Raw genomic sequence first — 13529 nt, 5'->3', positions numbered from 1 at the left:
AATGCTGACACGGCAGCAGAAGCTGTGGCCATCCTAATTTGTAAAAAGTTTGAATTGGTTTCTCTCTTATTCTAGTCACTGCCTGTTATCTGGAACTGGAAAAAAGCAGGAAAAACACCTTTAGGTCGCGTTAGATATCGTCACCCACCTGGCTTTGACAAACAAGGCCAGTGATTTCTGTCATTAGTAAAAAAATGTCAAATCTCGCGTGCGTGGGCGTGGTGGCACTTCACTACACACAAGGAAAAGAAATATGGTCTCCAAAATCTGTAGCATGCCAGAAGAGGTTGCCACCAGCCGTTCCACTCTGGGTGAAGGACTGCACACCTGCGCTGGGCTTTGTCAAACCAGCTAACAGCAAGTTTCTGGACGGAAATAAGATCTTTATTTTTCAGAGCTTTGATAGCTCATAGTTCCCTCAGTGCAAGAAGGTGAGAGTCCATGGGCTTGAACAGATGAGCGGATGAGAAATCTTATGTACACTATAGGGAGTCAAAACTTTTGAAAGCAAATAGACCAAATAGTGTATTTTAAAATACAAAGTTAAAAGATAACAGTGTGCAGAGACACACAGCAGGAGTTAGAAGATGGTGCTCATCATCTACAGGCTGCATTAGGCTTTCCCGAATGGCAACTGCTCCTGTCAACTTGAGAACTCGGTGGGAGCTGCTGCCCCAGGGATTCCTCTTCGGCAGCCCCTGCCGCAGGCACAGCCTGTCCCTGGGCCACCTCGGCACCCACGCCCCCCTACGCAGCGCACCGCTCGGGTGCACCTCTGCCCTGAGGAGCTGGAGCTCTGCCCTCCCATCCCTCCTCCACTCTCTGAACCTTTGCAAAACCAACCGGAGAGGTCCGGCAGCAGGCACCGTTCGGGTGCGACACAGAGAGAGCAAGAAACACCTCCAGCTGATGTGCTCTGCCTTTAGATTTATTTTGGCAAGTGCTGCCTTCCCGACAGATGGTGAGCCGGGCAGATGGTGAGCACACACCAGATTCAGTGCTGCGGTCAAACTGGACAACAGGCTAAATTTGGAAGTGTTCACCATAGAGCAGCGCTTGCATGGACTCATTCAGTGCTGGGACCAAAGCCAGAGGCAGGCTGAGAGCAGCCCACCAGCACAAGTACCCATGGAACGTGAAAACATGCCTCCCTCTGACCATCCCTTCTCCTGCCTCTGCCCTCCAGAAGCTCTTGCAGGAAAATTCCATCCGATGAACCCGGCGCTGCTCTGCACAGAGAAGTCCCCATTCTCCCAGGGGAGCTAAGGACAGCTTTGTTAGCAGCGGCATGGGGGAGGACCCATGGCCAAACCTTCTCCCCTGCAGCAGAGGCTGGTTCTTTCCAGTAGACACGTCCCTGGCGAGAAGGACACTGTTCTTATAAGGTGTATGATTTCAATTTTCCTCCTGCAGCAAAATATTACAAAACTGTTTCTGCTTTGAGAGACCATTCATTTTAGCACCACTCTCCATATCACGCTGCTAAGGTACCTAAGTATTTCTGACACAGCAACATACTATTTGCTTGCAAAGACCATCTTCACATGCATATATTGTATACTTACTAATATACTTATGTTTGTATTTATTATTTTCATATATTGTTTATTATATCTTATTTAAAAACTAGAAAGGTACCAGAGTAACACCCTGCTGTGAAATGCAGAAGATCCACAGTACTTTACAAAAATGAACTCCCATCCAAGACGCAGAAGGTTTCACAGCCTGGCGGAGCACAAACCGCAGAGCCGCTGCTGCCCCAGGGATTCCTCTTCACACGCAAGGGCACGGAGGGTGTCTCACCGAAACCACGGGGGGACAACGCAGCGGATCCACGCTCCCCATCCCAGGCCAGGGCCAGGACTCTGGGACTGATCCACCCACAGCTCCTGCAGAAAGACCAGGGGACCTTTAGCCAGGACCTCAGTTTTACCTTTGCCCTGAAAAAGCACCTCCAGCTTCTCCACACCACGGCTGATCCGAGAGAACAGACACTTTTCATAGCGCCAAATCGGTTTTTAGGGATTTCTCTTGCAAACTACTCGGTGCGAGGCAGCCGGAGGGCTTGCTGGCAGGAGTGGGCAGGCCGGCAGGCAAAGGATGGGTTTGGAGAAGAGAACGATCCAGGAAGCATCAGCAACACGCTTCCATGTTTCTCCGTGTCTGAGGAAGACCAGCCTTGGCCTTGGACGGCACGACCTCCCTGGCAGGCGGACACCTCCAGCAGCAGAACAAGAGTCCTGCCCATCCGTTTTGCTGCCCCTCGGGAATATGGGCAAAGGAATGCAGGTCGGGTTCAGGAACAAGAACCAGGAGGTGCAGCACAGGCTCACTGAAACCCCAGGCAAAACCAGGGCTTGGGTCTCAACAGTTGTCAGCGCAGCGAGAAAGACGCATCTGCCCTCGCATCCCTAAAAGGCAGCAGCAACCCTTCTTTCCAGGGCTGGCCCCACTGTTGCACACAAAATGCCAAGGAATGATTTACCCTGCCCCCAGCTCATGCTCAGGGAATTTCCTGTTCTTCCCCTCCTCCTCCTTTTCTCCCCCCCTGGAAAGCCGCTCGCATCTGTACTTCATCAGCCCAAGCTGGAAGCTCAGGGCAGAGCAGGCGCAGGGACGGGCCGCCCGCGGCACCGCAGCTGCGCTCAGCTGCCAGAGAGCGAACCTCGGTGGGACAGGGCACAAGTGTTATGACATAGTTAATGAAAAAGCTTTTCTTCCCTTACATCCCATCTTTTGCATCTGTTTTTCTATGAAACTGCGTTTATGGCACCTAACAGTCTAATTTCACAACGCCTTCTGCTCCTATGTATTTTTCACTGCCCATTTTGCATGCAAATTTAAAGAGAAAATCCAGTAAATTGATTATTATTTAGAAGTGCTGGAGATTTATATGTCACTACAAAATCTCTTTCCCTCTATTTAATGCGGTATATTTGGAAAATTAACATAGGTTCCATCTCTTGCCTCTAAGGACCTCGAACAGGAGAAAAACAAGAATCTCTTTCCAATTTGGGCCCCGCTTCCTCGAAGAAGTTCCCTAAGCATTCTGCTTTAACAGACTACTATATTGGAAAGGGAAATACCAAAATAAGATATAATATCTATAAGATATAATATCTACAAGAAATAATATCTACAAGACTATATAATGTATAGTATGTAATAATATATTACTGCATCCCTATAGCACTGTATTATATATAATATATCATTCTTATATTATTACATCCCTCATGCATCCATCTACCTGGACAGGTGTCCCCTCGTGCCACAGGCACAACCTGGGCTGTCAAAAATGGAAATAAATCCAGCAAGTTGGAGAGCTTTCGCTGACCTGCGGGTGGGACAAGGGAGCTTCCCTTCCCTAGCACAAAATAAACCCCCCAACAAATTCCGAGCAGATTCTCAGCAGGTTTCTCACCAGCCGACTGGATGCGCCGAGCCAGTGCCAAGTGTTTGCTACGAGACTGACCCCAGCGGAGACGGCGGGAGGGGCGGGCAGCGGGCACCACCCTTCCCCAGTCTCCCCCCGCTGCCTACGTGCTGCTCGGGGCTGTTTGCTGTGCAAAGGAAAAGGATGGGACAAAGCAGGTGCTGCTTCCTAAGGAAAATTAACAACGTCTATTACTATTTTTCAAACGTTAATCCCTTGTCTGGATCTCAGTAACTTAAAAGTTGCGCTTTCCAACCCCTGAAAAAAAGTGTTAGAATAATGTCCTCCGGCGGAAAAGTACAACAGGGGGTGATTCTGACCAGGTAAGTCACGTAGGATCAACTTTACATTCACGTAATTTGACAGAGCGGTTGCAGGATAAAAGCATCATGCTGCGGACCACAACGGCTACAGGGGGCTTGGGCATGGCCAAATGAGACAAATTAGCAGGGATGAAAAGCTGATCTAGGGAAAATTTGAAGCACGTCAATAAAAATGGACGCGGATCTTATCTTCAAACCACCGCAAAATAAATAGAGACTCCAAATGCCAAAATTGGTGACTTACTGTCTGTTCTCTTGTAACTTGGAAAAAACTCAGGATGTGAAAAAAATAAAGTTTTATCTGACGCCGCTAAATTATGTTAGATGCTTTCAAAATGCATTTTTTGGATTCTGGTTATCCCCATACAATGGGACTAAAAGATAGCAAGGAACTAAATAATATATGAAAAGTTGCACCCGTGCAATGAGATTCTTGATAGCGATCGTCGTATTAAATGAGTGCGTCTCTGAGAACCACGACGTCAGCCATTTTTCATGTATGATCAAAACATTGAAAGCTGCCTCGATTAGTCCTAAAAGCTCTGCCCTTGGCAGAAACAGAATGTTCGATAAAGCGACAAAAGCTTTACAGGACAGTATCTATAAGATCACATTAAATACATAGCTTTGTCTCTCCCAAACTTACCCTGGCAAAGTCAACACCAAGCTATCGTTGAGTGTGAATTGTATCAAACACACCCCTTGTGTCCTGCGGAATGCAGCAAGCGCTGCAACTGAATACGCTGCCGCACGTTTATCAGTAGAGAAGCGTCCATTAAGGTGATTTATTTTTCTTTTTAAGGATCAGAAGGATTCCTGGGCTGTTTTGTACCGGAAGCACAAGATCTCTGAGTGAAGACAGAGAATGTCATTCGATTAAAACTGTAACAAAAATGAATAACTGAGCCATTTTGGTATAAGTAGGCTAGGAAAATTTCCGGATCTTTGCAAAACTCATTTAATTTTGACTTGGTGTAATCTACTCATTTGGAGAACTCCCTGATTTTACATGTTTAGATACTGTTATTAGTTGAACAGACTGATAAAAAGCCATTTGCCTATTAAAAAATAATAGAAAAAAAGATTGTGCCCCGCATAAACAACTCTAAACAGAATTTATTAGGTAGTAAACAGACAAATTCAGTATGGAAGCCCCTAGTTACCTGATTTAATCTACATTATTGAGATTCTGAAAGTAAAACTATATTTACATAACTGAATTCTCACCCAGGAAGACCCAAAATGCTTTATAAGCTGCTACGCAAATTGTGTGGAGTAATTTAACCTCCCGCTGAGCAGAATCACTCTCTAGCATGGAACAATTAGCAAACAGCTCCTACCAGACGAGAAGGTCCACCAAAAATTTTGCCATGGGGAAAAAAAGTCCTCACGTGCTTGTTGAACTACTGCGGCCAACAGCAAAGCCTACCGCCTTGCCTCGCTCCTCACGCTCCAGGCTCATCCCACATTACCTGGGCGGGCCGGAGGCTGCCGGGCTGCTGGCCTTTTCGCTCTGTCAGCCCTGAGCGGGCTTCCCAGGAAAATTTCCATCATCCCAAAACCTCGAAGTAACAAATCATTTGCGTTGTGGCAGTTCCCAACAGCAGGGAGACAACAGGGACTCAAAATCATGCCGCCTTTTCGGAGAGGACCACCTCGCCACAGCCAGAGTGATGAACCATCTGATTTAAGGTCAACTTTGTCACCAGTCCCAAGGTCACCTCCTGTGTTTTACGTGCCAGTGAACTGATCCACCTGACTCATCCGTATCCGTTCCCAGCTGCAACTCACTACATGGCCACCCACCCACCTGCAGCCACAACAAGAGGCAACGGGGTGAGAGAAAGAGATTTATTTTTTTCCTCTGGGAAAGCTGCCTTAAATGCAAACTCATTGACTTGCATGGATTTGCAAACATAACGTGACGAATCTCACAAGTATCATATATCTCAAACCACAAACTAATGCCATGATGTTTAGATCACCTCTTTGATGCTCAAAGGCACTCAAAGACAAGTATGACTTAGGAAGAATAAGATTTACGTTGATGGAATCCAAAAATAAGGTTGAATATTCTCACACCAAATAATTGCTGTGGAAAGTGGAAGAGATGTGACTAAGTTTTAAATAATTAGACTGATTTGTTCAGTCTTTGTAAAATACAATTCCAACATTGGTTTTTTTTTTACATGTAACACGCAAAGGAAGTTTGTGCCCTTCCGAAAATCCATGCTCAGACTCCAACAAATCACAAAAATCAAAGACAGGAGGGGGCAGAAGCAGGTGTGGGATTGCATAGAAGAGATTTTTCCCTAAAGGTAAATCTCTCCTGGCACTACCTGTGTATGATGCTGAATCACAGGCTTAAAATAATAACAAATAATCCACGGGTTACAAAATATGAAAATGTAGTCATTGTTCTTAGGAAATTTTTTCGAAGAATGGCGGACACCAATGTCTTATTTATATCGAAACTTCTAAACCCAGAGATGCATAGAAACATGACCAAAGGCAGGAAAAAAAAGAAACCAAAGATGCTACACGGCTGGTCAGAGGATGAAGATGTTCAAAGTACCTAAAGCTTAATCCATTTCAGGATTAAAAATGAACCAAGTGCACAGAGGAGAGGTGAATTCATAGCCTGATTTGTACATTCAATTCCAATAGCTGAAACCCAATTATAGGGGCATGTGAACTTCATTGAAATATTTTGCATTCCTCTCAGCAATGAGTCTTAGAAAATAAAATGTTAACTTTCAAAAGATTTCCAACCAGTTTGCCTATGTGTATTGGGTCAGCACGGATCTGTTGACTAAGGGCAAAGTAACTTAGCTGGTAATTAAATCAGTTTCTACTCTCATGTTAATTACACTGATGTGAACTCTTGTGCCAGCATCTCCGGTGGGGTGGGCACGGAGCAGCAGTGCCTGGCAACACAGGTACTCGGCCATGACCTCCCACTGCTCCCTCTCCAGGCTGTTGACAAGAATGTCACACCTTCATCTACAGAATCACAGAATGGCCGGGGTCGGAAGGGACCTCTGGAGATCATCCCGTCCAACCCCCTGCCAGAGCAGGGTCACCCAGAGCAGGTGGCACAGGAACGCGTCCAGGCGGGTTTGGAATGTCTCCAGAGACGGAGACTCCACCACCTCTCTGGGCAGCCTGTGCCAGGGCTCTGCCACCCTCACAGCAAAGAGTTTTTCCTCGTGTATTTCACAATATACCATTTAATACCACACCTTGTACAGTATTTTTTCAGCCTAAAGAATGCTGACAGGCTGCGATGAAGGAAGGGCACATCCACAGGCAATAATGCCCACGCAGCCGGGTAATGCCCACCGAGGATCACTGCCCTAGGCCCGGCCCCCTGGCAGGACCCGCTCCAGCAGCCGATGGAAACATGGAGCAGCCATTTGGAGAGTCAGTCTCTGGAAACATCCACATTCAGGGACAGTTTGAAATGTCCTCAACAAACCTGTTCATTAGAGCTCCTTTTCTTGATGCTTTTCTTGCAGCTTTTGCAGCACCAGTGCTGTGCTCCTGGCTCGCCGTATGGCAGCCGATTTGGTACTGGGTTTTGACCACAGATATTTATGAAGCAGCTTGGAGAAGCTCTTCCATGCCCTGGGCACCGGCGGGAGGTGCCCTGGCTTCTCAGGGGCACCGTGGAGCCTCAGGGCAAAGTGGGACGCAGGGCTCGGGGCTGGGCCAGCCCCACACAGCTGCAATGCAGCGATTTTCAACTTCGTTCACATCGTAACACTTGCAACCGCCTGTTCAGACACCCCGAAGTTCGTTTGTTTAGCAGGTTGAGAATCTCGAGATTTTATATTTTTTATGTATCTGCCGTGCTGCTGGGGTTGCAGAGAGGAAGGGGGACACCAGGGGACCCCACACACCCCGCCTTCGTCATTGCTGTTCAGCAGCGAACCCCGATATTGTTTTGCTTTCAGTAAACAGCATTTCAAAAATCCCTCTCCTCAATCCGTTTCTGCAGACCTGGTGCTCCGAGGGTTGAGGCTGGGGATTCCTTTTTTTCCCTTTAAAGGGGCCCTGGGGTTCGCCCCCGGGTCCCCGCCATGCGCAGCCCCGCAGTGCCGGGGGAGGGAGGAGGAGCGGGACGGGGAGGGGGGCTCTCCGAGGGGAGGAGGTACAACTTTAGAAGTCTCCATAGTCTTTTCCTTTCAGGAAACACATCCTGTTAATGTTTGACTGCTGTGGCAGTGGCTCTGTTTGTTGCAGTCGACTACGCCCTGAGGCTCACCAAAAACAGCCACAAAAACAGCCATTTCCTCTTCGTGGAGAGGTGGGGGGGCCTTTTCCTCACAGCAGTGGCTGTTCTCCCGTCCCGGCACTTGCAGTTCGGATCTTCAGAGAAGGACACAGCACAGCAAATTCCTCCAGATCCTCCGAACTTGCAGAGCTCCTTTGGGATGACAGGATTCGCCTCCAGCTCGGCTTGGCTTTGAGAGAATGATATTTGTCACGGTTTGCGGGATATTCTGAAGTTCGCATCCAGAAAAAAGGCTTCTGGAGCAGCGCTGGTTGATTTGGAGGACTCGGCGCACTTGGCACGCTGCTGGCGAGCATCCCCCGGCAGCAGCTCAGGCTTTCCTGCCCCGAGACTGGATTCTTTCTGGATTCGCCTCGTCTCACAAGGAATGGACCTCCCTGTCGTTCAGTTCAGCACAGGACTGGCATTACTTATCAAAGTGCAAGAAGGTGGATAAGCCAGAGCTGGGAAGGACCTAAAAAAGCTTCTCTGTGTTCTTATTTTATGGAATTCTCCTACCTACCTCGCAAAATTCTCATTTCCTTGATCAGAAACACCTCTGGAGTTGACTTTGAGAATGAACGGTGATGTCCTCTAGCCATTCGTAACAGCCTAGCAAAGCTGCCTCTGCTTCAAGCCCAAGTTCAATGTGCTACAGCTGATTGAGACCTCGTGTCTTCTGCAAATAGAGACTGGCAGCGAGCTGACAGTCAGATATGACTGTCCAGAAACTGGTAGCCACAGCTGTGTTGGTAGCCCTGGTCTCGCTTATTCTTAACAACGCAGCTGCCTTTACTCCCAACTGGGTATACCAGACGCTGGAAGACGGGCGAAAGCGCAGCGTGGGGCTCTGGAAGATGTGCTGGCTGGCAGAAAAGAGCAGAGGAGGTGGAAGCACGAGTGCCAGGCACGGGCAAGGGGAGGAGCGCGAGTGTGAAGCCCTGGGCTGGGGTTCAGAGTCAGCTGGGTTCCAGGAGTCGCGCAGCACTGTCAAACGTAAGTTCAATCTCTTGTCTTCTCTGCTAGGTCACGAATGATATGGTGTACCTGGTCCCCAGGAGATTTATAGCCTAGCAGAGCCTCCTGAAATCATTGTTAGCTGGTTCAAACATCTCTGAACGTTCATCTCCAAATAAATTAAATCGGGAAAATAAGAATAATTATGTCCACCACCAATGACCTAAACTCCTCCTCCTCCCACCCCAAAAGCAGTAATTTACATTGTGCTGTCTGGTCTATACAGTGTACGGAATGATGTATTTTGAAAAAATAATCTGTGAATTGTAAATCCGGAGCTTTGCGACATCTGCTGCTCGCTGTTCCCTCTCGCGTTCCTGCTACAAGCACATCCCTTCCTGCGCAGTACATTAAACCCCAACCACAGTTGCTCTGAATAATGTAAAACTTTAACAAAAGACCAAACAAACAAACAAACAAACAAAAAAAGTATTTAGATGCCATGCTAAGTTATTTCTCCCTTCTGTTTCCTTTTGTTGGAAGTGCCAGGAGTGGAAAAGACAGAACTAGTTTTGGTAAAAACATGTATAATTGAGATAGGCCTTAATGCATGCAACTGTTCTTCTTGGTGAAAATACACAAATAGTATATACTGCTTTGGGAACATGAAAATCATTTGGCATGGTGTATTTCTCATTTTGCAAATCCCACACGTGTGGGATCTGAAGAAAACGCATATAGCTTAAACTGAGCTAGTTAAAAGTTTCGTGCAAGATGAAGCCTGTAAGCCAATGATGAGAATTATAAAGCTAAATAATTAAAAAGCACACCTTACTCATCACATCCATAAAGTTAACAGCGTGACCCTGGCTCTCATTGAGAAACTAGAGCAGGACTGTGCTTGGAATACCCGCGTTCAGCTGGGACACGGCGGCTGTGACCACAGCTCGCCCAGCAGCTGATGCGGGGCCGGGGCTGTGAGCCGCGGGGCCACGGCTACAAGTCGCGGGGCCTCGGGGGCCCTTCCCGCGGCCAAATCAACACTTTAACCACATACTTCAAGGAATCGAATTTAGCAGAACAAATGCCTATAAACTTCATACCTTGACAGACAGTAGGATTTTCCAGAGATTTTAACAGCGCTTATAAACAGCACTGGTGCCTCTGAAGGACGGCAGCTTTAGTAACATAAGTCATTTCGGATAGATTTTTTTTTTTTTTAATGGTTTGAAATGTGGAGAAAGAGCCAAATGCTCTGCTCCTCCTCAAAGTCTCTTATATCCCTCTGGAGACAAAAACAAAGAAATACGAGAGGAATGTCTTTTTAAAAAATGCTTTAATGTGGACCCATTCCGTATCATGTTTTCCAACAAAATTGTGCAGCAGCGTTTTTTGCACGTTTGCTAACATTAAACCTGCATAAATCACAACCAGAAAACTTCTGAACTGTTATAAAGCCCTAAACCTAACTTTGAATTGTTTTTTAATGGCAAGAACTTTTGTAATGACATATAATTATAAAAAGGATAAGGTCAATGCAAAAGGACCTTGATGTGTCTCTCCTACTTCACCACTGGAACCACCGCCCCAATTAATATTTACGAGGCGTGTTCCGATTTGAAAAACATGCATACCATTCACAAATTCTAGAAGTGCGTGTTCTGTATTCAACGGTCAGAATGAGCTCCTGCGTATTGAATTTGGTTCCTGTGGCATTTTAAACACAAAAACTTGTATTTCTTGCTCTGCACGGCTCAGAAGATGGGTGGTGCTAGAAAGGCTGGCAGAGACGTATCGGTTTCACAGCAGGATTGTACAGGCAGCAAATTTCTTATGTCAAACAGAAGCAAAATGTGATAGACAATTTTAAAATTTCAAAGTGATAATTATAACCTGACCAAGTCCCTAGAAGAATTCTCTAACAGGCACTCTTAAAAATTCTAATTTAAAGGAGGACTTTGAAGCCCAATGACTCTGTATGGGAATAAACCATCCATTCACTATTTAAACTGGGAGCAAATAATAAGCAAAAGGCTGATTCTGAATCTTCATAAAGCATTTAAACGAAAATCTCACCTCTGCAGCTGTGCCATGACAAACTAAGGGGGAAACAAATCTGTTGCACATATTTTTAAGACAAATATGTTTCATGGATTGTACATATAGTCAATATGAGCCTGATTCTGCATCCATGTCTTCGTCATTGTAAAGAATTTCTCTACTAAGAAATCACATGTTATTTTAGTAATATATACAGCAATCCTCATCTGTCAGTTGTAGATAAATTACAGACATGTATGTGTGTGTATGTATACACATACATATAAAAAGTAACATTCTGAAAATTCCTTCCTCAATGATAAAAGTTAACGTGTAATATTTTGGATGCCATTTTTAGAACAACAAACAGAAAATACGTTCTTCCAATAGCATGCAAAAAAAAGGCCACGATCTCGCTCATATAAAAAAAAGAAATTACATAAATACACACGCACATACCTATTTGGGGGGCAAGTTATTTATCTCACAGTTCAAAAGAAAAACTGTAAAACCTTTGAGAATTTGCCTTTCCGTATCCTGACGACTTCTGTGCAGGTGGTACGTAAATAATGTCCAACTGCCCTAAACAGCACTACCCTAAGGAGGCTCGCTCACTGGCAGAGAACCACATTCTTAAATCCTATTTTTCACTGACTTTCACTGCCCCCTCTTTTTCCCATTGAAATAATTGGCAAAGCTCCTTTTCAGGGGACACAATAAAGCTGGGGTGGTTTGGTTTTTTTGGTTTTTTTTTTTATCCCTTCATCATACACGCAGCTCAAGCAAAATGGTTCGGGAGAAAAATTATGGAAGTAGCTCATTATGTTGGGACTTGCATGTGCTTAAACTAAAAATAAACTCCAGCAACTTGAAACACATAATAACTAAAGTTTTGCGTATTTGGGGTAAAAGTCAGAGTAAACGATCTGTCAAAAGATCGCGTGGGGCATGAACAGAAGAGGTCAGTGTGATGGAGCCAAAAGCCTTTCCAGAAACACAAAGTCGAATTCCACACCAAACACCTCTCTCATCCAATTCCCCGCTACCAGGGTGCCCGTGTGAATTCACCGTAACACAGACCACGGGAGCAAGAGGCAAACGAAGGTGTGCTGCATGCAAATCCTATGATGTAAATGCCACATCAAGGATATTAAAGCATCAGTAAAGCACCGCTGGTGTAAATACCAAGAGACGTCAAAGACAAGAGAGATTACAGATGCTGCAGCAGAGAGACACTGTGAGAAAAAAAGATTAGAAATAGGGGGGAAGAAAAAGAAATCCAGGGACAGGAGTAAATTATATAAAAATATTATAAGGAAACGAAGCATCTCAATGGGAACTATTTTGGCAAGGTGCAACACAAGGAATGTGCCTGACTTTGGTCCTAGGGGAAGGCACCTCAGCTCTGCTCTTCCAGCTCCAGCCTTGCTGCTCCTGGCAGGGGATCTCGGGCCCTTCCGTCTATCCTCACCCGCTTTCTCTCCTCCTTGCCGTGTAGTCCTGCACCCTTCTTTCAACCATCTGCGATGCTATAAAGCTTCTATGAGACAGTTCAAATTACTAACAGCAAGAAAATACCCAGGTTTGGAGTGGAAGGTTTGGGGCAGGGGGATGACATGGGGTTTTTTGCATGGTTGTTTTTCTGTTGGATTAAGCAGTGACATAAGGTGTCCACTAAGTCCTGCTTCTGGCACAAGCTGAGGAATGCAAGTGTGATGATGGGCGAGATAGCTCCTTTATAGTGGCGACAAACTACCAGATCTGAAATCTTTGCTTATGCTGGGAATCAGAGCCCAGTTACAAGGACACCAATCAAAGATTTTCTAACACGGACAAACCACTAGAAGATACAAATTTAAAGGCTTCACCCAGAACTCAAACTCTTCAGAGCACTTTAAGGAAACTTAGCCAGGTAGCCTAACTCTCCTGTCATCTGAGCGAGGGCAAAGAAATTTGCCGAAAGTTATGGAGATTTGATAGGACAAGAGGAAACAGCCTCAAGTTGCACCAGGGGAGGGTGGCAGAGCCCTGGCACAGGCTGCCCAGAGAGGTGGTGGAGTCTCCGTCTCTGGAGACATTCAAACCCGCCTGGACGCGTTCCTGTGCCACCTGCTCTGGGTGACCCTGCTCTGGCAGGGGGCTGGACTAGGTGATCTCCAGAGGTCCCTTCCAACCCCACCATTCTGTGATTCTGTGGGAGGTTTAGGATGGATATTAGGAAAAATTTCTACACCGAAAGGGTTGTCAAGCATTGGAACAGGCTGCCCAAGGCGGTGGTGGAGTCGCCGTCCCTGGTGGTATTTAAAAGCCAGGCAGACGTGGTGCTGAGGGACGTGGGTTAGTGGTGGTTTGGGCAGTGTTGGGTTGATGGTTGGACTCAATGATCTGAAAGCTCCCTTCCAACCTGGACAATTCTATGATTCTGTGAGATGCCGTTTTAGAGCTGTTGCAAAATTCCCTAGCCTGCATCTCTTAACCATTCCAAAAAAGGCCACAG

At 46.1% G+C, this 13529-nt stretch overlaps 2 protein-coding genes across 5 annotated transcripts in view; one reads left to right on the top strand and one right to left on the bottom strand.

Annotated features, from left to right (window-relative positions):
- IFT140 (intraflagellar transport 140) overlaps positions 1 to 13529 on the bottom strand; it is a 90936-nt gene that overhangs the window by 12946 nt on the left and 64461 nt on the right. The gene's annotated exons all lie outside the window — the stretch shown is intronic.
- TMEM204 (transmembrane protein 204) overlaps positions 7951 to 13529 on the top strand; it is a 30725-nt gene continuing 25146 nt past the window's right edge. Inside the window, exon 1 of the mRNA XM_054212278.1 lies at positions 7951 to 9031. Coding sequence (XP_054068253.1) covers positions 8752 to 9031 — 280 coding nt within the window. The 5' untranslated portion in view covers positions 7951 to 8751. The remainder of the gene's footprint in view (positions 9032 to 13529) is intronic.

The sequence above is a fragment of the Rissa tridactyla genome, chromosome 8 (assembly GCF_028500815.1).
Source record: "Rissa tridactyla isolate bRisTri1 chromosome 8, bRisTri1.patW.cur.20221130, whole genome shotgun sequence".
NCBI classification, from domain to species: Eukaryota; Metazoa; Chordata; class Aves; order Charadriiformes; family Laridae; genus Rissa; species Rissa tridactyla.
This window is presented reverse-complemented; position numbering and strand designations above follow the sequence as displayed.